Source organism: Pseudorasbora parva, chromosome 12 (assembly GCF_024679245.1).
Source record: "Pseudorasbora parva isolate DD20220531a chromosome 12, ASM2467924v1, whole genome shotgun sequence".
NCBI classification, from domain to species: domain Eukaryota; kingdom Metazoa; phylum Chordata; class Actinopteri; order Cypriniformes; family Gobionidae; genus Pseudorasbora; species Pseudorasbora parva.
This window is the reverse complement of record NC_090183.1, coordinates 1,795,001-1,819,317: the sequence shown is the minus strand read 5'-3', so window position 1 is coordinate 1,819,317 and position 24,317 is coordinate 1,795,001. Positions and strand designations below refer to the sequence as shown.

Below are 24,317 nucleotides of genomic sequence, written 5' to 3'. Positions count from 1 at the left end.
TGGGACACATGATCACAATAAAGAGTTAGAAGATATTAAGATATAGGCATTAGGTGTCAGATATTAAGCTGACAGTCTACTAATACTTGAATGACTGACAGTTGACTTGCAGTTGCAAAGTTGCTTATAGAGAATGTCTGGAGTGGAGTATAGAAATAAAGTGTGACCACACTATGCAGTACATTATCCACAGAATGCTAGAGCTCTATTTCTGCCATATAAAGATGTGACAGGAAGAGAAATGTGGAATTAGCAAATGTTTCACCTCTTCTTGATCCAGCATTTGCTCCTTCAGTTTTTCCACCAGCTGACACTGTAAATTAATCTCATCATCCTGTCAGAGAGAGAAAATCACAGAAAGACAATTTTTATTGACTACAGGCTGTGGGCTTATGAGTGTGTTTGTTAGTCTTTGAGTCTGTGTGTTTGTGAGTCTGTGAGTCTGTGTGTTTGTTAGTCTGTGAGTCTGTGTCTTTGTGAGTCTGTGTGTTTTTGAGTCTGTGTTTGTGAGTCTGTGTGTTTGTGAGTCTGTGTTTGTGAGTCTGTGTGTTTGTGAGTCTGTGTTTGTGAGTCTGTGTGTTTTTGAGTCTGTGTTTGTGAGTCTGTGTGTTTGTGAGTCTGTGTTTGTGAGTCTGTGTGTTTGTGAGTCTGTGTGTTTGTGAGTCTGTGTGTTTGTGAGTCTGTGTGTTTGTGAGTCTGTGTTTGTGAGTCTGTGTGTTTGTGAGTCTGTGTTTGTGAGTCTGTGTGTTTGTGAGTCTGTGTGTTTGTGAGTCTGTGTGTTTGTGAGTCTGTGTTTGTGAGTCTGTGTGTTTGTGAGTCTGTGTTTGTGAGTCTGTGTGTTTGTGAGTCTGTGTGTTTGTGAGTCTGTGTGTTTTTGAGTCTGTGTGTTTGTGAGTCTGTGTTTGTGAGTCTGTGTGTTTGTGAGTCTGTGTTTGTGAGTCTGTGTTTGTGAGTCTGTGTGTTTGTGAGTCTGTGTGTTTGTGAGTCTGTGTTTGTGAGTCTGTGTGTTTGTGAGTCTGTGTGTTTGTGAGTCTGTGTGTTTGTGAGTCTGTGTTTGTGAGTCTGTGTGTTTGTGAGTCTGTGTGTTTTTGAGTCTGTGTGTTTGTGAGTCTGTGTGTTTGTGAGTCTGTGTGTTTTTGAGTCTGTGTGTTTGTGAGTCTGTGTTTGTGAGTCTGTGTGTTTGTGAGTCTGTGTGTTTGTGAGTCTGTGTGTTTGTGAGTCTGTGTGTTTGTGAGTCTGTGTGTTTGTGAGTCTATGTTTGTGAGTCTGTGAGTTTGTGAGTCTGTGTTTGTGAGTCTGTGTGTTTGTGAGTCTGTGTTTGTGAGTCTGTGTGTTTGTGAGTCTGTGTGTTTGTGAGTCTGTGTTTGTGAGTCTGTGTGTTTTTGAGTCTGTGTTTGTGAGTCTGTGTTTGTGAGTCTGTGTTTGTGAGTCTGTGTTTGTGAGTCTGTGTGTTTGTGAGTCTGTGTGTTTGTGAGTCTGTGTTTGTGAGTCTGTGTGTTTGTGAGTCTGTGTTTGTGAGTCTGTGTGTTTGTGAGTCTGTCTTTGTGAGTCTGTGTTTGTGAGTGTGTGTGTTTGTGAGTCTGTGTTTGTGAGTCTGTGTGTTTGTGAGTCTGTGTTTGTGAGTCTGTGTGTTTGTGAGTCTGTGTTTGTGAGTCTGTGTTTGTGAGTTTGTGTGTTTGTGAGTCTGTGTGTTTGTGTGTCTGTGTTTGTGAGTCTGTGTTTGTGAGTCTGTGTTTGTGAGTCTGTGTTTGTGAGTCTGTGTTTGTGAGTCTGTGTGTTTGTGAGTCTGTGTTTGTGAGTCTGTGTGTTTGTGAGTCTGTGTGTTTGTGAGTCTATGTTTGTGAGTCTGTGTGTTTGTGAGTCTGTGTTTGTGAGTCTGTGTGTTTGTGAGTCTGTGTGTTTGTGAGTCTGTGTTTGTGAGTCTGTGTGTTTGTGAGTCTGTGTGTTTGTGAGTCTGTGTGTTTGTGAGTCTGTGTTTGTGAGTCTGTGTGTTTGTGAGTCTGTGTTTGTGAGTCTGTGTTTGTGAGTCTGTGTGTTTGTGAGTCTGTGTGTTTGTGAGTCTGTGTTTGTGAGTCTGTGTTTGTGAGTCTGTGTTTGTGAGTCTGTGTGTTTGTGAGTCTGTGTTTGTGAGTCTGTGTTTGTGAGTCTGTGTGTTTGTGAGTCTGTGTTTGTGAGTCTGTGTTTGTGAGTCTGTGTTTGTGAGTCTGTGTGTTTGTGAGTCTGTGTTTGTGAGTCTGTGTTTGTGAGTCTGTGTGTTTGTGAGTCTGTGTGTTTGTGAGTCTGTGTTTGTGAGTCTGTGTGTTTGTGAGTCTGTGTGTTTGTGAGTCTGTGTTTGTGAGTCTGTGTGTTTGTGAGTCTGTGTTTGTGAGTCTGTGTGTTTGTGAGTCTGTGTGTTTGTGAGTCTGTGTTTGTGAGTCTGTGTTTGTGAGTCTGTGTTTGTGAGTCTGTGTTTGTGAGTCTGTGTGTTTGTGAGTCTGTGTTTGTGAGTCTGTGTTTGTGAGTCTGTGTGTTTGTGAGTCTGTGTTTGTGAGTCTGTGTTTGTGAGTCTGTGTTTGTGAGTCTGTGTGTTTGTGAGTCTGTGTTTGTGAGTCTGTGTGTTTGTGAGTCTGTGTGTTTGTGAGTCTGTGTTTGTGAGTCTGTGTGTTTGTGAGTCTGTGTGTTTGTGAGTCTGTGTTTGTGAGTCTGTGTGTTTGTGAGTCTGTGTTTGTGAGTCTGTGTTTGTGAGTCTGTGTGTTTGTGAGTCTGTGTGTTTGTGAGTCTGTGTTTGTGAGTCTGTGTGTTTGTGAGTCTGTGTGTTTGTGAGTCTGTGTGTTTGTGAGTCTGTGTGTTTGTGAGTCTGTGTTTGTGAGTCTGTGTGTTTGTGAGTCTGTGTGTTTGTGAGTCTGTGTGTTTGTGAGTCTGTGTGTTTGTGAGTCTTGTGTTTGTGAGTCTGTGTGTTTTTGAGTCTGTGTTTGTGAGTCTGTGTTTGTGACTCTGTGTTTGTGAGTCTGTGTGTTTTGTGAGTCTGTGTTTGTGAGTCTGTGTGTTTGTGAGTCTGTGTGTTTGTGAGTCTGTGTGTTTGTGAGTCTGTGTTTGTGAGTCTGTTTGTGAGTCTGTGTGTTTGTGAGTCTGTGTGTTTGTGAGTCTGTGTTTGTGAGTCCGTGTTTGTGAGTCTGTGTGTTGGTGAGTCTGTGTGTTTGTGAGTCTGTGTGTTTGTGAGTCTGTGTTTGTGAGTCTGTGTTTGTGAGTCTGTGTGTTTGTGAGTCTGTGTGTTTGTGAGTCTGTGTTTGTGAGTCTGTGTGTTTGTGACTCTGTGTTTGTGAGTCTGTGTGTTTGTGAGTCTGTGTGTTTGTGAGTCTGTGTGTTTGTGACTCTGTGTGTTTGTGAGTCTGTGTTTATGAGTCTGTGTGTTTGTGAGTCTGTGTGTTTGTGAGTCTGTGTGTTTGTGAGTCTGTGTGTTTGTGAGTCTGTGTTTTTGAGTCCGTGTGTTTGTGACTCTGTGTGTTTGTGAGTCTGTGTGTTTGTGAGTCTGTGTGTTAGTGAGTCTGTGTGTTTGTGAGTCTGTGTGTTTGTGAGTCTGTGTTTTTGAGTCCGTGTGTTTGTGAGTCTGTGTTTATGAGTCTGTGTGTTTTGTGAGTCTGTGTGTTTGTGAGTCTGTGTGTTTGTGAGTCTGTGTGTTTGTGAGTCTGTGAGTTTGTGAGTCTGTGTTTTTGAGTCCGTGTGTTTGTGAGTCTGTGTGTTTGTGAGTCTGTGTTTATGAGTCTGTGTGTTTTGTGAGTCTGTGTTTGTGAGTCTGTGTGTTTGTGAGTCTGTGTGTTTGTGATTCTGTGTGTTTTGTGAGTCTGTGTTTGTATGCTCTGCTCACACCTTGTCGTCCAGTTGTTTGTAGAGTTTGCGTATCTCTTCCTCATATTTGAGCTTGTCTTCCTCTGGGATTGACACACTCGTGCTGACGCTCTGATTGTCTAAAGCGGCTTCTTCTCCGGCGTCAGACTCCACAGCCATCAGATCCAGCGCAGCCACACACTCGCCTACAGCACAAACATCATTCACTCTTACTGCAGTACAATATTAATACATTTATTGTGTTAAAAAGTTACCCTTTTAGGAGTCTCTGTTACAGTGTAATTACACATTTAAGTACTGAGTAATAATAATTAAATACACTTACTTACTATTGGGTTAGTTGCATGCAGTGTTGCCACAGTTACTTTGAAAAAGTAATCTGATTACTCCTTTAAAAAGTAACTTAGTTTAAAAATCAGGTAATCTGTAACGTAACTAAGTAAGGCTACAAGTTACGTTATTAGTTACATTCAGCCGTTGTGAACACCCCCTGCCGCCTCAACACAGAAATGATGACCGTTTTTGCCAACACTCACTTTATTAAAGGTGCACTATGTAGTATTTTTGCAGTAAAATATCCAAAAACCACTAGGCCAGTGTTATATATTTTGTTCACTTGAGTGCCTACAATATCCCAGATGTTTCCAACTATTTGTAAACTGTGAGAAAATTGCTATTTTAACTCAGGACAGGACGTTTCAGCATAGCGTTTGAGGGAGTCGCCTGTCAATCGCGTCATATCTGCGCTACCCTCGGTTTCGGCTTTTATTTGGCAGGAGCGCTTTACTCTTAGCAGTGTGAACAAGTGAACGCACGGAGTAACGTCATAACATCATTTTAAACACACTTAAATGTATCTAATATGATAAACAGAGCTGCTTTACCTCATAATCATAACCGGAAGAGCGGATCAGTGCAGGCGCCCGGCGACTGTGCCCCGTCCCGTCATAATAAAAGTCCCGGTATTCGCGAGGCGGGTATTTGTTTAACAATCGCTCCAGCGGCCGTGCTCAGCTCCACAACACTCGGTCCTGCTCTGCTTTACACTACAGTAACGTTAATAACCGCATGCATGAACGTGATTTCTGCCCGAGTCCTATTTTCCACCGGCTGTGATGAGAAGACCACATCTCCCAAGATGCTGCACTCACACTTTGCGTCATCAAACTACGCATTTGTTTTGAATAGGCGCCCTCCAGTGGACGGAAAGTTGCATAGTGCACCTTTAAAAGTGCATTTTTAACAGTAACGTCAACAATGTATCTCCTGACAAGGACTGCGTCCTCACCGTTCCGCCAGCGGTTAAGCTCCGTCTCCAATCTCTGGATGTTCTCCTTCAGGTTCTTGTTCTTCTCCTTCTCTTTCTCATACTTCCTCTTCCACTGCTCTGCTGTCAGCTCCAGGTTCACCGACGCCGTGTTCTTGATGGTCTTTGCGCTGAGAGAGATGGAGTGAGTGTGAGTGTGTGAGTGATTTACACTCACCTAAAGGATTATTAGGAACACACACTAATCCTGTGTTTGACCCCTTTCGCCTTCAGAACTGCCTTAATTCTACGTGGCATTGATTCAACAAGCTGTTGAAAGCATTCTTTAGAAATGTTGGCCCATATTGATAGGAGAGCATCTTGCAGTTGATGGAGATTTGTGGGATGCACATCCAGGGCACGAAGCTCCCGTTCCACCACATCCCAAAGATGCTCTATTGGGTTGAGATCTGGGGACTGTGGTGGCCATTTTAGTTCAGTCAAATGATTGGAGCTTTGTGACATGGTGCATTATCCTGCTGGAAGTAGCCATCAGAGGATGGGGACATGGTGGTCATAAAGGGATGGACATGGTCAGAAACAATGCTCAGGTAGGCCGTGGCATTTAAACGATGCCGAATTGGCACTAAGGGGCCTAAAGTGTGCCAAGAAAACATCCCCCACAACATTACACCACCACCACCAGCCTGCACAGTGGGAACAAGCCATGATGGATCCATGTTCTCATTCTGTTTACGCCAAATTCAGACTCTACCATCTGAATGTTTAACAGAAATCGAGACTCATCAGACCAGGCAACATTTTTCCAGTCTTCAACTGTCCAGTTTTGGTGAGCTTGTGCAAATTGTCACCTCTTTTTCCTATTTGTAGTGGAGATGAGTGGTACCCGGTGGGGTCTTCTACTGTTGTAGCCCATCCGCCTCAAGGTTGTGTGTGTTGTGGCTTCACAGATGCTTTGCTGCATACCTCGGTTGTAACGAGTGGTTATTTCAGTCAAAGTTGCTCTTCTATCAGCTTGAATCAGTCGGCCCATTCTCCTCTGACCTCGAGCATCAATAAGGCATTTTCTCCCACAGGACTGCTGCATACTGGATGTGTTTCCCTTTTCACACCATTCTTTGTAAACCCTAGAAATGGTTGTGTGTGAAAATCCCAGTAACTGAGCAGATTGTGAAATACTCAGATCAACAACCATGCCACGCTTAAAATCGCTTAAATCACCTTTCTTTCCCATTCTGAAAATTCAGTTTGGAGTTCAGGAGATTGTCTTGACCAGGACCACACCCCTAAATGCATTGAAGCAACTGCCATGTGATTGGTTGATTAGATAATTGCATTAATGAGAAATTGAACAGGTGTTCCTAATAATCCTTTAGCTTAGTGAGTGTATGTGCAAGCATTGTTTGGGTTGGGTGTGTGTGTGTGTGTGTGTGTGTGTCTGTGTGTGTGTGTGTGTGTGTGTGTGTGTGTGTGTGTGTGTGTGTGTGTGTGTGTGTGTGTGTGTGTGTGTGTGTGTGTGTGTGTGTGTGTGTGTGTGTGTGTGTGTGTGGTGTTACCGTTGTCCGAACATCAGAGTAGATTTGGTCTCTGCGTCGTTGAAGGCTGAAGGCGAGCAGCAGATGAACATGGTGGTTCTGCAGTTTCCGCCCAGAGAGTCCTGCAAGATCCGCGTCATCTTACTGTCCCGGTACGGCACGTGAGTCTTCTGCACGACACAGAGTTGAACAGGATAAGGAGATCTGTCTGTTTCTCTGAAGGGAAAGGTGTGCAGATGCTGCTGTAACTCACGGTTCCTTCAGCCAGAGCTGAAATGACGTTTCCCAGCGCAGACAGAGACTTGTTGATGTTCTTGGCTTCATCCAGAACGGATCCCTCCGCTCCTGTCTTACTCACCTGGAAAAAAATAACACTAGCATTCAAATGTTTGGGGTCAGGAAGAAATTAATAATTTTATTCAGCAGGGATGCATTAAAATGATCAACAGTGACGTTTAAAATGTTACAAAAGATTCCATTTCAAATAAACGCTGTTCTTCTGAACATTCTATTCATCATTATTCATCTAGTCATTACATTAACGGGATCTTTTCCTCTATTTAATCTCACTGTAGGAGTAACGTTTAAGACATTAATAAATCTCTTTGTGATTGCTCTGTCCTGCAGGTGGACACACTCTTGTGAGGCTGAAGGATGTTAAACTCAAAGCACCTTTTCGCTCCCGGCCAGATCCACCAGATAGAGTTTTCCACAGAGTTTCTGCTCCGTCTCCACATGCTCCTGTTTGATGCTGATGAGGAAGATGCTGTGACTCCTGGAGCTGTGTTCATTCATATCTGACACACAACAAACAAACAGAAAGGTTTTAAATGTTCTCTGATTGTTACTCAAGAGTGTTCTCTGAGCGTTACTCTAGAATGTTCTCTGAGCGTTACTCTAGAATGTTCTCTGAGCGTTACTCTAGAATGTTCTCTGATTGTTACTCAAGAGTGTTCTCTGAGCGTTACTCTAGAATGTTCTCTGAGCGTTACTCTAGAATGTTCTCTGAGCGTTACTCTTGAGTGTTCTCTGAGCGTTACTCTAGAATGTTCTCTGAGCGTTACTCTAGAATGTTCTCTGAGCGTTACTCTTGAGTGTTCTCTGAGCGTTACTCTAGAGTGTTCTCTGAGCGTTACTCTAGAGTGTTCTCTGAGCGTTACTCTAGAGTGTTCTCTGAGCGTTACTCTAGAGTGTTCTCTGAGCGTTACTCTAGAGTGTTCTCTGAGCGTTACTCTAGAGTGTTCTCTGAGCGTTACTCTTGAGTGTTCTCTGAGCGTTACTCTAGAGTGTTCTCTGAGCATTACTCTAGAGTGTTCTCTGAGCGTTACTCTAGAGCGTTCTCTGAGCGTTACTCTAGAGTGTTCTCTGAGCGTTACTCTAGAGTGTTCTCTGAGCGTTACTCTAGAGTGTTCTCTAAGCGTTACTCTAGAGCGTTCTCTGAGCGTTACTCTAGAGCGTTCTCTGAGCGTTACTCTAGAGTGTTCTCTGAGCGTTACTCTAGAGCGTTCTCTGAGCGTTACTCTAGAGTGTTCTCTGAGCGTTACTCTAGAGTGTTCTCTGAGCGTTACTCTAGAGTGTTCTCTGAGCGTTACTCTAGAGCGTTCTCTGAGCGTTACTCTAGAGCGTTCTCTGAGCGTTACTCTAGAGTGTTCTCTGAGCGTTACTCTAGAGTGTTCTCTGAGCGTTACTCTAGAGCGTTCTCTGAGCGTTACTCTAGAATGTTCTCTGAGCGTTACTCTAGAGTGTTCTCTGAGCGTTACTCTAGAGCGTTCTCTGAGCGTTACTCTAGAGTGTTCTCTGAGCGTTACTCTAGAGTGTTCTCTGAGCGTTACTCTAGAGCGTTCTCTGAGCGTTACTCTAGAGTGTTCTCTGAGCGTTACTCTAGAGCGTTCTCTGAGCGTTACTCTAGAGTGTTCTCTGAGCGTTACTCTAGAGCGTTCTCTGAGCGTTACTCTAGAGTGTTCTCTGAGCGTTACTCTAGAGTGTTCTCTGAGCGTTACTCTAGAGTGTTCTCTGAGCGTTACTCTAGAGTGTTCTCCGAGCGTTACTCTATAGTGTTCTCCGAGCGTTACTCTATAGTGTTCTCTGAGTGTTACTCTAGAGTGTTCTCTGAGCGTTACTCTAGAGTGTTCTCTGAGCGTTACTCTAGAGCGTTCTCTGAGCGTTACTCTAGAGTGTTCTCTGAGTGTTACTCTAGAGTGTTCTCTGAGCGTTACTCTAGAGTGTTCTCTGAGCGTTACTCTAGAGTGTTCTCTGAGCGTTACTCTAGAGTGTTCTCTGAGCGTTACTCTAGAGCGTTCTCTGAGCGTTACTCTAGAGTGTTCTCTGAGCGTTACTCTAGAGCGTTCTCTGAGCGTTACTCTAGAGTGTTCTCTGAGCGTTACTCTAGAGCGTTCTCTGAGCGTTACTCTAGAGTGTTCTCTGAGCGTTACTCTAGAGTGTTCTCTGAGCGTTACTCTAGAGTGTTCTCTGAGCGTTACTCTAGAGTGTTCTCCGAGCGTTACTCTATAGTGTTCTCCGAGCGTTACTCTATAGTGTTCTCTGAGTGTTACTCTAGAGTGTTCTCTGAGCGTTACTCTAGAGTGTTCTCTGAGCGTTACTCTAGAGCGTTCTCTGAGCGTTACTCTAGAGTGTTCTCTGAGCGTTACTCTAGAGCGTTCTCTGAGCGTTACTCTAGAGTGTTCTCTGAGCGTTACTCTAGAGTGTTCTCTGAGCGTTACTCTAGAGTGTTCTCTGAGCGTTACTCTAGAGTGTTCTCTGAGCGTTACTCTTGAGCGTTCTCTGAGCGTTACTCTAGAGCGTTCTCTGAGCGTTACTCTAGAGTGTTCTCTGAGCGTTACTCTAGAGCGTTCTCTGAGCGTTACTCTAGAGTGTTCTCTGAGCGTTACTCTAGAGCGTTCTCTGAGCGTTACTCTAGAGTGTTCTCTGAGCGTTACTCTTGAGTGTTCTCTGAGCGTTACTCTAGAGTGTTCTCTGAGCGTTACTCTAGAGCGTTCTCTGAGCGTTACTCTAGAGTGTTCTCTGAGCGTTACTCTAGAGTGTTCTCTGAGCGTTACTCTAGAGCGTTCTCTGAGCGTTACTCTAGAGTGTTCTCTGAGCGTTACTCTAGAGTGTTCTCTGAGCGTTACTCTAGAGCGTTCTCTGAGCGTTACTCTAGAGTGTTCTCTGAGCGTTACTCTATAGTGTTCTCCGAGCGTTACTCTAGAGTGTTCTCTGAGCGTTACTCTAGAGTGTTCTCTGAGCTTTACTCTAGAGTGTTCTCTGAGCGTTACTCTAGAGTGTTCTCTGAGCGTTCTACATTTACATTTATGCATTTGGCATGCTTTATCCAAAGTGACTTGCATTGCATTGAAGGTTAACATTTGATCAGTTCATGCTTTCCCTGGGAATCGAGCTCTTGATCCACTTCTTCATCAATGCTTCTGAAGTATTTCTGATATTATTTTGAAAGTGTGGGTAGAGATACTCACTTGTGACAGCGACGTGACGATTGGCTTTTCCTTCATCAATAACATCCATCACTTCATCAGGGCTGGAAACAAAGCGTTCAGTGCAGCCCTACACACACACACACACACACACACACACACACATGCGCGCGCACACACACACACACACACACACACACACAGCTATTGTAAGACTAAAGTTAAGTTTTGAGTTCTGAAAGTTTTCATAGTAAAATGAGCTCATTTATTTCATACGATGAAGGAAGATTTGATGCTCATGATCTGAGACTCTAAACATCAGATGTTCACGGATCAAATCCTGCATCTCGGCAGAAATTCAGCTCACCTTCACATAGGGAACGCGGTTCTTGTCTTCATGCACAGATAGGTTTGTCTTACCCACTGAAAGAAAGAGAGAAAGAGAGGTGAATGAGGGAGAAAGAACAAAAGAAAATACATTAAGATCAAAGAGAAGAAACGGGTTTGTTCCGGAAATTAAAATTCAGCCGCTCTGAATCTGTGTGACTTTACACTGAAATCAAAGAGCATGTTTTACAAGATAATCCTATTTCCGTCTTTCTACTTCAAAGTTTAAAGTGTTACACTTTCAGTGCATTTCTACAGCACAAACTACTTTTATTATGATGAGGATTCATAGCTCAAAAAACATGCAAATCATAAAAATAGCCTTGCATGTCAGAAACTTTGAATGTACCGTGTTGTATGAACGACTGTTTTTATTTTTTTATGACGCTTTAAATGCGTTTCGTCTGTCTTCATTTATTGCATTGGGTTTGGAGTGACACGAGGGTGAGTAAATGATGACAGGATCTTCTTCCTTGGCTGAATTATTCCTGTAATGAGCACATGCACATCCACAGACAGGCCTCGAGTTTATGATGCCAGTCACGACCCTTCGAGACAGACGCGCCTCTAATCAGACTAACACACACACACACTCACAAACGCACTCTCACACACACTAAAAAACTCATGCTCTCAATCAAACACACACTAAAAAACACACGCAAGCACGCACACACACACTCACAAACACTCACACATGTTCTTACACACACACACTTGCTCTCACACACACTCACAAACACATGCTATCTTAGACACACACACACACACACTCACAAACACACACTCTCTCACACTCACAAACACACTCTCTCACACAAACACACACTAAAAAACTCTCTCTCTCTCACACACACACACACACACACACACACACTCACTCATTCACAAACAGTCACACATGCTCTTACACACTTGCTCTCACACACATGCACAAACACATGCTATCTCATACAAACACACTCTCTCACACACTCACAAACACACGCTCTCTCTCACACAAACATACACACAAACACACGCTCTCATACACTCTCACACACACACTCCTTCACAAACACATGCTTTCATACACACGCACACACGTGAGAGAGAGAGAGAGAGAGAGAGAGAGAGAGAGAGAGAGAGAGAGAGAGAGAGAGAGAGAGAGAGAGACCATATGTGAAAATCTGTTTCTTTTAATCAAATATAGATTCAGCAGGACTGACGTAATCTCGCTTCGTACTTTATCCCTCAGCGCCTGTCGATCTGTATCGGTCTGTCTCATTACTCGCCTCTCTCTCTCTCTCTCTCTCTCTCTCTCTCTCTCTCTCTCTCTCTCTCTCTCTCTCTCTCTCTCTCTCTCTCTCTCTCTCTTGTCATCTGTCCGCAGGTATTTTCCCAGATTGCTTCATGACTCAGCAACTCAGTGACTCCAATCAGAACGCAGCCGTGACTAATATATACATACATATATATAAAATATATTATTATTTATAATGTATGCGATAATGTGTTAATAGAGCAGATGTGATTACTAACTTATCTAATGCTCAAACGCTCAAATATGTGGGCTGGTGTCTTCAGTGTCACTGATCCTTCACTAATCACTCTCAGATGAGGATCTGATGATCAACACACATTATGATTATCATCAGTGACGAACAGAGTTCATATTTCTGTGGAAACTGTGATGCATTTTATTTCTCAGGATTCTTTGATGAATAGAAAGTTCTAAAGAACAGCATTTATTAGAAATATAATCTTTAGTAACATTATAAATGTCAATTTTGATCAATTTGATGCAACCTTTAATAATTAAAACGGTTTAAACGGTAATGTACACAAAAACAATTGTGGAATAAATGGTTAATGCACTCATTCAATTCAGTTTAAATAAAGTATACCAACAGAACAAATAATACATTTATTTCCAATTGCTAACACAACATTTTGCAAACTATTCACAAAACCACACATACAAACTGCAAAATACCTCATATATCTTGCAAAATGAAGCACTGCAACCAAAACTACATATAGCATTATCAAAATCAAACTTTTGCATGGAATGGCACACACTCATCAATTTACCAGATTTTTGTCTAAGCAACTACACACTGTTGGACATAATGAACACACACTCATCTTTAGAATGCTTTACCATAATACTATGCCAAATATTATGTATAATATTATGTAGTTTAAGTTGTAGAGAATTCTTCAGATGCACAGAACTATTATCAGATACACACACACATGCTGTTAAAACATTTATTATTTAAATTTTTACCAAATAAGTCAGTGCAACTTTTGCACACCTGATATATTTGCATTGAACTGAACAAAAATATGCTCACAAAAAAACAGTAAACTGAAAAAAAGAATATTTCTTCCTAAATCTATCTGACTTTTGAACAAATTGGATGAATGAATGATTTTAGTGGCTCACTCATTTAAACAGTGAATCGCTGCCCCCTACTGACGGTTTTAATACTTAATTTCTTTCTTTTTATAATCTCTACTATGTTGTACACAATTTTCATATGATTACGAGGTCTATAATCTCTTAACATGTTTTTATAACAGATTTGAGGTAAATATACCATATATATATATATATATATATATATATATATATATATAGAGAGAGAGAGAGAGAGAGAGAGAGAGAGAGAGAGAGAGAGAGAGAGAGAGAGAGAGAGAGAGATAAATAAATAACACAGCACACCAACGTTCAACCCCCCCAATATTCAAACCAAATCTACGCACTTGAAGAAAACGAACACCGATGTGAATACTTTTGTCAGTGATAATTACAGACACTATTGAAAATGAACTAGAAAAACAGACAGCTGTTTTGGTAACTTTTACTGATAGTTATAGCCTATAATTATCAGTAAAAGTTACCAAAACAGCTGTCTGAGCTAAATACATTGAAATGGATGAGCTAGCTAAATATATGATGTCATGTGTACTTAGATATTACACTATATTCTCATACCTCATTCTCAGTAGGCTACAAGCTTAATTTTTTTGCATCCATCTCTGACCAGCAATTATAGTCCGCTGTGCAGCGCTTCTCTTCATCGTTACCCGTGTGCTCTCCCAAACATCACTCGCGTTGTTTTGGTGAAAGTGCGACTCGCTGGTTGGGCGTTACCAATCGGTTTAATGGAGGGAGAGTATTTTTGTCTGATTTATTATGACAAAGTCATATTTGATTAGGAACAAAATGACTGTTACAAAATAAATTAATTCTACATATTTTTCATTTGATCTACTGTAATTTTCATGTTGAAATATTGGGGGGGGGGGGGTTGTAACTGATGGACTTGAATATTTGGGGGGTTACAAAACCTAAGACAAAACACACTGACTCACCGTCAAGTAGGTCTCGGATCTTATCCATGTAGATTTCAAAGTAGGAAACCTGGGGAGAGAAACGAGATCAGCTGATGATGTGGAATTATCTCAAACCTTTTCATGTCTTCACTAGAAAACAACATGATCTGCCTGATTGTCTTTGTACCTTAATGTGGAACTCCAAGTTTTCATCCATGAGGTAAATGTGGTTGAAAATGTCTTCAGCAATCCTCGGGATAATTCCCCTTCCGTTAGGATCATGCAGTTTTCCCTAATAGAGAAAGCAATGAGAGTCATATACGGGTTTGGAAGGACACAAGGGTGATTAAATGATGATAAAGTCCAGATTTGTAAATGAGTAGTGTGTGAGAGTAAACAGGACTGAATCAGTGGGGCGGTTTTACCTCCATTGTGTAGGTTTTACCGGATGAGGTCTGTCCGTATGCAAAGATGGTGCCGTTGTAGCCATCCAGAACATCTGCGGTCAAAAAGATATATTCAGACAATTATTTATATATTTTTGAAGAATTTATTCCTATCTTTACATCTCGTTCACACACACTCACCTTTAACGATCTGTTTGGCACAGGTGTTGTACACCTGCTCCTGTGTGCAGTTCGTGGGGAAGACTTTATCAAAAACATACGGCTTCCCCTGCAAGACACCAACACACAGTTATAAACAGACTGCTGTGTACAGATTGATGGATGGATGGATGGATGGACAGAGAGATGACGTTAGAAGAACAGAAGACAGAAGTTAGTAGTTTTATAATAAAGTGGAACCAATTGGGAACAACAGCATCTCAGCCACGAAGTGATAGGCCACGTAAAATCACTAAATCTGAGGGTCACAGTGCGCAGAAGTCACCAACTTTCTACAGAGTCAACAGCTCCAGAACTCCAAACTTCTGTGGCCTTCAGATGAGCTCAAGAACAGCGGAGAGAGCTTCATGGAATGGGTTTCCATGGCTGAGCAGCTCATCCAAGCCTTACATCACCAAGAGCAATGCAAAGCGTGGGATGCAGTGGAGTAAAGCAGCCGCCACTGGACTCTAGAGCAGTGAGACGTGTTCTCTGAGAGACCAATCACGCTTCAGTCTGACAATCCCAAGGACGAGTCTGGGTTTGGCCGTCGCCAGGAGAACGGGACTTGCCTGACTGCATTGTGCCAAGTGTAAAGTTTGGTGGAGGAGGGATTATGGGGTGGGGTTGTTTTTCAGGGGTTGGCCCCTTAGTTCCAGTGAAAGGAACTCTTAATGCTTCACCAAGACATTTTGGACAATTTCATGCTCCCGACTTTGTGGGAACAGTTTGTGGACGGCCCCTTCCTGTCCCAGCATGACTGCGCTCCAGTGCACAAAGCGTCGCTCCATAAAGACATGGATGAGGAGTTTGGTGTGGAGGAACTGGACTGGCCTGCACAGAGTCCTGAGCTCAACCCGATAGAACAGCTTTGGGATGAATTAGAGCGGAGACTGAGAGCCAGGCCTTCTCGTCCAACATCAGTGCCTGACCTCACAAATGAGCTTCTAGAAGAATGGGCAAAAATCCCCATAAACACACTCCTAAACCCTGAGGAAAGCCTTCCCAGAAGAGCTGAAGCTGTCATATGATTGGTTCTGAATTAGATCTGTCATGATAGTGTAACGGAGGATAGCTAGTGAGAGCTGTCCAGGTAGATCAGTATAAGTTCAAAATAGTCTGTGGATCACTAGACACGCTTCTAAAAGAGCCGTCATGAAATGTGTTCGTGCACCCTAGCGGCAACAAATCTAATCTGCCGCGAGTGTCATCTAGCAACTCTCAATACACTTCTGAGCTGTAAAAACCAAACTCTGGTTGGGCCAATCACATCGTGTATAGAGTCAACGGGCGGGGCCATAATGACGACGGCTGAGTTGCGTTTGTGTGCTTCTAGTAAACACAGAAACTGGCGAACGGCGGCGGTCTTTCGAATCAGCTTTGACCGCGACTCTGGAAGACTTGAGTTGAGCTTTTCTCTCAGAAAAGAACAAAGAACGGCACTGAAGTCATTCTTGAAAAGGGAAGATGTGTTCGGAGTTTAGCCGACCGGATACGGCGAATGTTTAATCTGTCAGCGAGCTCTGCTTCACCTTCGTTGCTCTGGTTGGTGTAGCGCTATCCTATCGCGTGCAGAGGGAGTTTGACAGACAACCGTTCATCCGCCCCTCGGATTGAGCTGTCAATGGTGAGTTTCCAGACCAAACATCTTGATGTGGATCAGGCTTGTCAGGCTAGAAATGTGTGGTATGATAAAACGAACAGTGAACTATTGAACGTTTGCTTATAGCGCGGGACTTAAGCACCAACACGTGAACAATAACCATGGGCGTCGGAAGCAAATAAAAAGTGGGTGGGTCAGTAGCGGCTAAGGCAAACTATGATAGGTGGGGAAATTGTTTTGCGGCGGGGTCTGGGGGTTCTCCCCCAGAAAAATTTTTATTCCATTAAAAAAAAAATTATTACATTATGGTGCGTTTGAGGCCATATCCCTTTCCTAAACCAAAAAAAACCTCAAACCAGTCAATACCAATAGTCTAATAAAAAGACTATATTCATTTAACTGCCATAGAAATCAACAGTTTCACAGATAATGATAATGAATAAGTTGCATGTTTTTTATGCTCCGTGTCCAGACAGAAAAAGTGCCGTTTACTAAACGATTGATTGGGACAGACAAAATGACAGAAATCACTGAATTATTTACCGTGGCTGTAGAGTAGGGGTAAGAGACGCACGGCATCAAGCTTTAACGCAAATCAAGCAGAGGTTCGAATCCGCCTTTTGCCACACTCGCTCTACTCCCTTTCCCCATCACATATCAGATCGGAAAGGTATTTATTTTCAATAAAAAAAGAGAAAATATTAGAAAAGGGAAAATAAAGCGTTTAACATGTGTTTAATAATAAGTTTCTCGGTTAAGGGGTAGTCAAGGTACACAGACATGTGCTGAATTAGAGACGATAAAAGTGAGGGGGTCCCACACACACAATGGTTCCGACGCCCATGATAATAACTAACCAAATCAGCTTCCTTTTTATCAAAAATATTGACTAGACAACCAGCAAAAAAAGGCGCCGTCTGATATTATATTCTTTACAAACAAAGTTTATTGCAGATAAGACACACCAGCTTTGCATTCATAAAACCAGGTAGGATTGAACGCATAACGTTCTTCTTTGTATGCCCTATTTTTAACTCTGATAGTGCCATTTTCTCTCACCGGCTAACTATAATGTTATCATTCTTCACGCAACGTACTCACGTACCTCCAGCACGCAAATCTTTTTGTATGTGAGGATGCCAGGGAATAATTCTGAGTGTAAACATATGCTACGTCAAATAATTATTACAATAAGTTAGGCTCCATTGTGTAACAAGCAAATTAAAATGCACATTTATTATTCACAATATGCAAAGAGGAAATAATAAGAGAATGACTCAAACATGCCATTAATGGGCTTATTCAAGTCCTCTTTTAAATTAAGTTATTTTTGTCCATTCTACATATTTGCAAGTTGCAAATCTTGGCTGAATTATTCCTTTGCATGCACATCCACAGACAGGCCTTGAGTTTATGATGACAGTCACAACCTTTCGAGACAGACGCACCTTAACACACACACAGTTTCACACACACACTCAGACACACACACACACACACACACAAACACACACACACACACACACACACACACACACACACACACACACACACTCAGACACACACACTCAGACACTCAGACACTCAGACACACACACAAACACACACACACACACACACACACACACTCAGACACACACACTCAGACACACACACTCAGACACTCAGACACACACACACACAAACACACACACACACACACACACACACACACACACACACACACACACACACACACACTCAGACACACACACTCAGACACACACACTCACAAACACATCCTGTGTTGCAAGTTGGTTAATGAAGATACTCACCAGCTTACGTGTCACAACTGCTTTATTTATTTTATCCCATTTTTTAACAGAGTAACGGCTCACTACCAGGTACAAAAGACACTGTAACAGAATGTCAGGCAATTTTAGTTGCATTTTTCATTAACTCATTTCATAAATTATTGACTAACTAGTGGTGTTTTTTTTGGCTTGATGACAAATATACTCTCCGACCCCTGCACTGCGGATTAAGAATGGGATGTCATCAAAGTTCATGTGCATGATAGATAGATAGATAGATAGATAGATAGATAGATAGATAGATAGACAGACAGACAGACAGACAGACAGACAGACAGACAGACAGACAGACAGAGACAGACAGACAGACAGACAGACAGACAGATAGATAGATAGATAGATAGATAGATAGATAGACAGACAGACAGACAGACAGACAGACAGACAGACAGACAGACAGACAGACAGATAGATAGATAGATAGATAGACAGACAGACAGACAGAGACAGACAGACAGACAGACAGACAGACAGACAGACAGATAGATAGATAGATAGATAGATAGATAGACACACACGCGGGAGTCGTGTCCGTTCTAATTAAACATCAAAGCAATTAGAGGTGAAGCAATACACTGTAATAATTAGTCCCTCTCGGCTGTTTCCATGAGCTTTAACTGATCCTCGGGAGAGCATCGGAGTCTACAGAGCATAGAAACACCTGAAGAGTCTTCACACACACACACACACACTTTTGTTTTTGTGACATATGGGGACAATCCATAGGCGTACTGGTTTTTATACTGGACAAACCGTATTTTCTATCCCCTTACACTGCCCCTAAACCTACCCATCACACACACACACACACACACACACACTGCCCCTAAACCTACCCATCACACACACACACACACACACACACTGCCCCTAAACCTACCCATCACAGGAAACATTCTGCATTTTTACTTTCTCATAAAAACTCCTCCTGTGTGATTTATAAGCCTTTTGTAAAGTGGGGCCATGGGTAATGTCCTCATATTTCACCCTCTCCTGTAATACCTGTGTCATACCCATGGCATTATACACATTTGAGTCCTCATATGTCACAAAAACATGCCCACACACACACACACACACACTATATCAAGTAGGACACAGTCAGCGCCGCACATTTGTGATGACAGAACACTTAACCCATCGCAGCTCTCAGTGAGTTCACATTTCTCTGACACGTCTTAAAATAGAGGATAACACTGGTTGGTTTATGTCTGTCTGAGCTTGAAGGAATCATAATGAGTGTCATAAAACACACACACACACACACACACAAGGGCGCCGTAAAGGGGTGGAAGGTTAGGACGATTCTAAGGGCCCAGACTGATTTAGGGCCCAGAAGAGCAGACCCCCTTTTTATTTTCTTATTTATTTTCTCTTTTTTTATACATACATTAAATGTGCTTGCGGCCCATCATGCAGTAAATGTGTATTTTGTCCGTTTTGACCATAGATTTTATATTTAAAAAACTAATTTCAAAATGTCAGTCACAACCTTCTCCCCCCTCCCTCACAATGGTTCATTCCACCTGTGCGGTCCGCGCTAGCGTGAGCTCTTGGTTATTGCACTTGCGATGATGAAGCGCAGACAGTGACACACGCAGGTATGTCACATCAAAAGTCGGGGCATCAAAAACGGAAAGAAGGAAAGAGAAGACAGAGAACGCCGAAGTCTACAGTATGTCACACAGTTTTTCAAAAAGAAAGGCAGCTTGCCCTATTCCTCTAACGTTATTCCAAAACTTTCAGAATTAGCCTACTTATTTTTGTTGCTACATCATGACCTGCTTTTATCTAGCTAAAATAATTACTGAATTATAATTTACATCCAACAATACATCTCTGATGTGCTGTCTCCGGGTTATCATGTCTCGTAGACACAGATTCAGTGGCTGCTGCACACCCTTCTCCCACGCCCCCCGTCCCCATCTCAAATGAACAAGGTGAGCCTGAGCGCGAAACTTTACGAAGATTGAAGCCTCTAAACACGTCTTATCTACTGTGTTCGCCACATGATGATAAACAAAAAGTAATCTACACGCTTCAAAAATTACAAAATCAGTTTGCCGTGTGTATGTTCTGTCACGTGACAGTGCTGCTGCTACGATCGATGCTGTCTTACTTGATGTTCTTAAAGCAGCACTAGGTAACTTTTCAACCTTCATAATATATTTTCAAGACTCTTGGGAGGATACATCGACTTACAATAGGTTGAATGAGTAATACCAAGACACACCTGGCATTACTCCTGGTGTGTCTTGATTTTGAGCCCTTTTTGGCCTAGCTATTTTTATTCCTTGACTGATTTAATTATGAGTTAGTTCTAGCTGATGTTTCCTGATTGAGCAGGTGGACCCAGCTAAAGCTTGTTCATGTAAAATATATCTCAATATGTGTACAATATGTTCTGTTGTGCTTGCAATTGCAATTGATATAATAAATGTTCTCCCTTTTATGTAAACAAGTACATCTTTCTATATTTGTTTCTTGTTTTTGTAGGCTTTGTACAAATCTTTAGACATTTTAACTATGCAATGTGCTACATATCTTTTTTAAAGTATACAGGGCATGTTTATTGGGTTAAATTTTATCTGTAAAAATTGTAGGGGGCCCAGAAATTTTGTTTTCCATAGGGCCCAGAATTTCTGGCGGCACCCCTGCACACACACACACACACACACACACACACACACACACACACACACACACAGTGGTTATGGCTGGAGTCTGCTGTGGGTGGAGTGACGAGATAATCAGCACACAATCTGTAGGAATAATCTCACGACTGCCCAGAGTAACAGGAAATGAAATTAAAGCAGTTTGAAAAGCGAGGGATGAGCAGAGGAAGATAAAACATCCACAGCTGAGCCGAGCTGAGCGTAGGGGATTGTGGGATACGCTCTAATGGCTTCAGTCCAGCAGAGCTCAGCCATGAGCATTTACCTCTTTATCAGCTTCATCCATCCATTCATCCCTCTCTCCACTTCTGCTGTTCATTTACGAGCATGTTCACAAAGCAGACTATCATTGTTGCCACAGTTACTTTGAAAAAGTAATCTGATTACTGATTACTCCTTTAAAAAGTAACTTAGTTACTCTACAGATTACTTGATTTTAAGTTACTTTATTAGTTACTTTCAGCCGTTGTGAACACCCCCTGCCGCCTCAACACAGAAATGACGACCGTTTTTGCCAACACTCACTTTATTAGAAGTGCATTTTTAACAGTAACGTCAACAAGGTATCTCCTGACAATTTAAGTTGAAATTAAAAAAATATTTTCTGAAGAAATACTCTCCCTGAGACGCAAGAAGAGAGCAAAAATATATATTTTACATTTTTTACTAAGGAAAATTACTTGGATAAATGACTTTAAACTGATTACTGGTTTGGAAATAGTAACGCGTTAGATTACGCGCTACTGGAAAAAAGTTTTTAGATTAAAGTAACGCGTTACTGGCATCACTGCAGACGATAGAAAATCAGCAAAAGAGACAATCTCTGCACCAATCCAAACGTTCAAAGTATATACTCTTTTTGTGAAGAAAAACACTTTTGATTGTGTAGAGGAAGAGTATGCAAGCTTTGGGACACACTACTTCGTCATCTTTAACTGACAGCTCTGTTGCTTAGTTACGTGCATCCTGTCACCGTTGGAGAGAATTGTAGTAGCGTGTTAATCTGCCAGTTGTGCCAGTTCTGTGTATCGTTACACGATGAATGGATGGATGGATATATGAATACATGAATATATGGATGGATGGATATATGAATATATGGATGGATGGATATATGAATATATGGATGGATGGATGGATGGGTGGGTGGGTGGATGGATGAGTGGATGGGTTGGTGGATGGATGAGTGGATGGGCGGGTGGATGGATGAGTGGATGGGTGGGTGGATGGATGAGTGGATGGGTGGGTGGATGGATGAGTGGATGGGTTGGTGGATGGGTGGGTGGATGGATGAGTGGATGGGTGGGTGGATGGATGAGTGGATGGGTTGGTGGATGGATGAGTGGATGGGCGGGTGGATGGATGAGTGGATGGGTGGGTGGATGGATGAGTGGATGGGTGGGTGGATGGATGAGTGGATGGGTGGGTGGATGGATGAGTGGATGGGTGGGTGAATGGATGAGTGGATGGGTGGGTGGATGGATGAGTGGATGGGTTGGTGGATGGATGAGTGGATGGGTTGGTGGATGGATGAGTGGATGGATGAGTGGATGGGTTGGTGGATGGGTGGGTGGATGGATGAGTGGATGGGTGGGTGAATGGATGAGTGGATGGGTTGGTGGATGGATGAGTGGATGGGTTGGTGGATGGATGAGTGGATGGATGAGTGGATGGTAGGTGGATGGATGGGTGGGTGGATGGATGAGTGGATGGATGAGTGGATGGATGGGTGGGTAGATGGATGAGTGGATGGATGAGTGGATGGGTTGGTGGATGGATGGATGGATGGGTGGGTGGATGAGTGGATGGATGAGTGGATGATGGGTGGGTGGATGGATGAGTGGATGATGAGTGGATGGATGAGTGGATGGTGGGTGGATGGATGGATGATTGGGTGGATGGGTGAGTGGATGGGTGAGTGGATGGGTGGGTGGATGGGTGAGTGGATGGGTGAGTGGATGGGTGGGTGGATGGGTGGGTGGATGGGTGAGTGGATGGGTGAGTGGATGGGTGAGTGGATGGGTGGGTGGATGGGTGGGTGGTTGGGTGAGTGGATGGGTGAGTGGATGGGTGGGTGGATGGGTGGGTGGATGGGTGAGTGGATGAGTGGGTGGATGGGTGGGTGGATGGGTGGGTGGATGGGTGAGTGGATGGGTGAGTGGATGGGTGAGTGGATGGGTGGGTGGATGGATGAGTGGATGGGTGAGTGGATGGGTGGGTGGATGGGTGAGTGGATGGGTGGGTGGATGGGTGGGTGGATGGGTGAGTGGATGGGTGAGTGGATGGGTGAGTGGATGGATGGGTGGATGGGTGGGTGGATGGGTGAGTGGATGGGTGAGTGGATGGGTGGGTGGATGGGTGAGTGGATGGGTGAGTGGATGGGTGGGTGGATGGGTGGGTGGATGGGTGGGTGGATGGGTGAGTGGATGGGTGAGTGGATGGGTGGGTGGATGGGTGAGTGGATGGGTGGGTGGATGGGTGAGTGGATGGGTGGGTGGATGGGTGGGTGGATGGGTGGGTGGATGGGTAGATTGCATATATTATTTTGCATTTCTCCCCTGCTGTAAGAATGGACCTGTACATTAACTAACAGTGACTATAAGACTGTTACACATGTGTGTGTGTGTGTGTGTGTGTGTGTGTGTGTGTGTGTGTGTGTGTGTGTGTGTGTGTGTGTGTGTGTGTGTGTGTATCTCTGTTTTTACATGCACGCTTGGTAAAGGCCTTTTAAAGAAAATGAAGACTAAGAAAGGAAGAAAAGGTAAATTATATAAAGCCAGAGGCTAGAAGATTATCACAAGCACATTCAAGCTTTTTAATGGAAATAATTTATACATAAAAATAAATGTAATGGAGTGTTAAAGCGCACCTATTCTGCTTTCCTGCATGTTCACCTGCTGTAGTGAGTAATGTTGCTGTTTGAGCATGAAAAAGCTCTACAAAGTCCAATTCCTCATTTAAATAATTTATACACAGAATAACGGCGCTGGCCTGGCTGAGTTAGGTAGTAGTGTGACTGCTTTAGCCGACCAATCAGAGCACAGTGTGCTTTTCAAAAGGCGGGACTGGAACTACAGAGCGTTACTGACAGACTGGGAAGAGAGGAGCCGCAACAATGGAGAATATGAGGAAATAATCAACATTCAAGCAGGAAAACCTGCTCTAGTAGAGAACAAAAAAGACGTAATTGTCTGACATAAACCCGTTTTCTTGTACTGTGAATGATGGATGTGATATAACTCTTGCAGACAGACGCATATCGAGCAGGGTTTGTTTTAAACTGCATTCGAGCTGCTGAAAACTGATCCATCTGCAAAATCCCCAAACTGAAAGAAAACAATCTGCTCTCTCTCTCTCTCTCTCTCTCTCTCTCTCTCTCTCTCTCTCTCTCTCTCTCTCTCTCTCTCTCTCTCTCTCTCTCTCTCTCCCTCTCTCCGCTCCTCTATTTTCTGCTGCATTCGTATCTCTCTCCCTCATATCTCTGTCTTTGATTAAATCCTCCAGCGGTTCGTCTCTCCGTGCTATCCGGCTGATTTGGTGTCAGAATGAGTCTCACACAGAACGACGTTAGGACAGACTTCAGGAATGAGGATGGTGAAGGTCAGGGACATTCTCACGCGAGCTTTTATCAGATTCACTGAAAGTAAGAGAAGGGAACAAAACAACGGGTCTGTTGAGCTTTAACACTGACGGCGTTTTAATCCTAATTAAGAGATTTCTGGGTTAGTCACACATAAATTATACAGTGCTTATCAGGAGAGTGCCATTGAAAATTACTACAAACTGAAATTTAATTTACATTCTGGAGGAGCAAC

General features: G+C 43.0%; 1 protein-coding gene across 1 annotated transcript in view; it reads right to left on the bottom strand.

Annotated features, from left to right (window-relative positions):
- Positions 1-24,317, bottom strand: part of kif5ab (kinesin family member 5A, b) — a 52,637-nt gene that overhangs the window by 18,166 nt on the left and 10,154 nt on the right. The window contains exons 2-13 of the mRNA XM_067458725.1: positions 14,354-14,441; positions 14,192-14,265; positions 13,954-14,058; positions 13,806-13,854; positions 10,423-10,478; positions 10,098-10,185; positions 7,300-7,424; positions 6,881-6,985; positions 6,649-6,797; positions 5,114-5,262; positions 3,847-4,010; positions 266-334 (exon numbers count right to left, since the gene is read on the bottom strand). Of these exons, the coding sequence (XP_067314826.1) occupies positions 266-334; positions 3,847-4,010; positions 5,114-5,262; positions 6,649-6,797; positions 6,881-6,985; positions 7,300-7,424; positions 10,098-10,185; positions 10,423-10,478; positions 13,806-13,854; positions 13,954-14,058; positions 14,192-14,265; positions 14,354-14,441 (1,221 nt within the window). The remainder of the gene's footprint in view (positions 1-265; positions 335-3,846; positions 4,011-5,113; positions 5,263-6,648; positions 6,798-6,880; positions 6,986-7,299; positions 7,425-10,097; positions 10,186-10,422; positions 10,479-13,805; positions 13,855-13,953; positions 14,059-14,191; positions 14,266-14,353; positions 14,442-24,317) is intronic.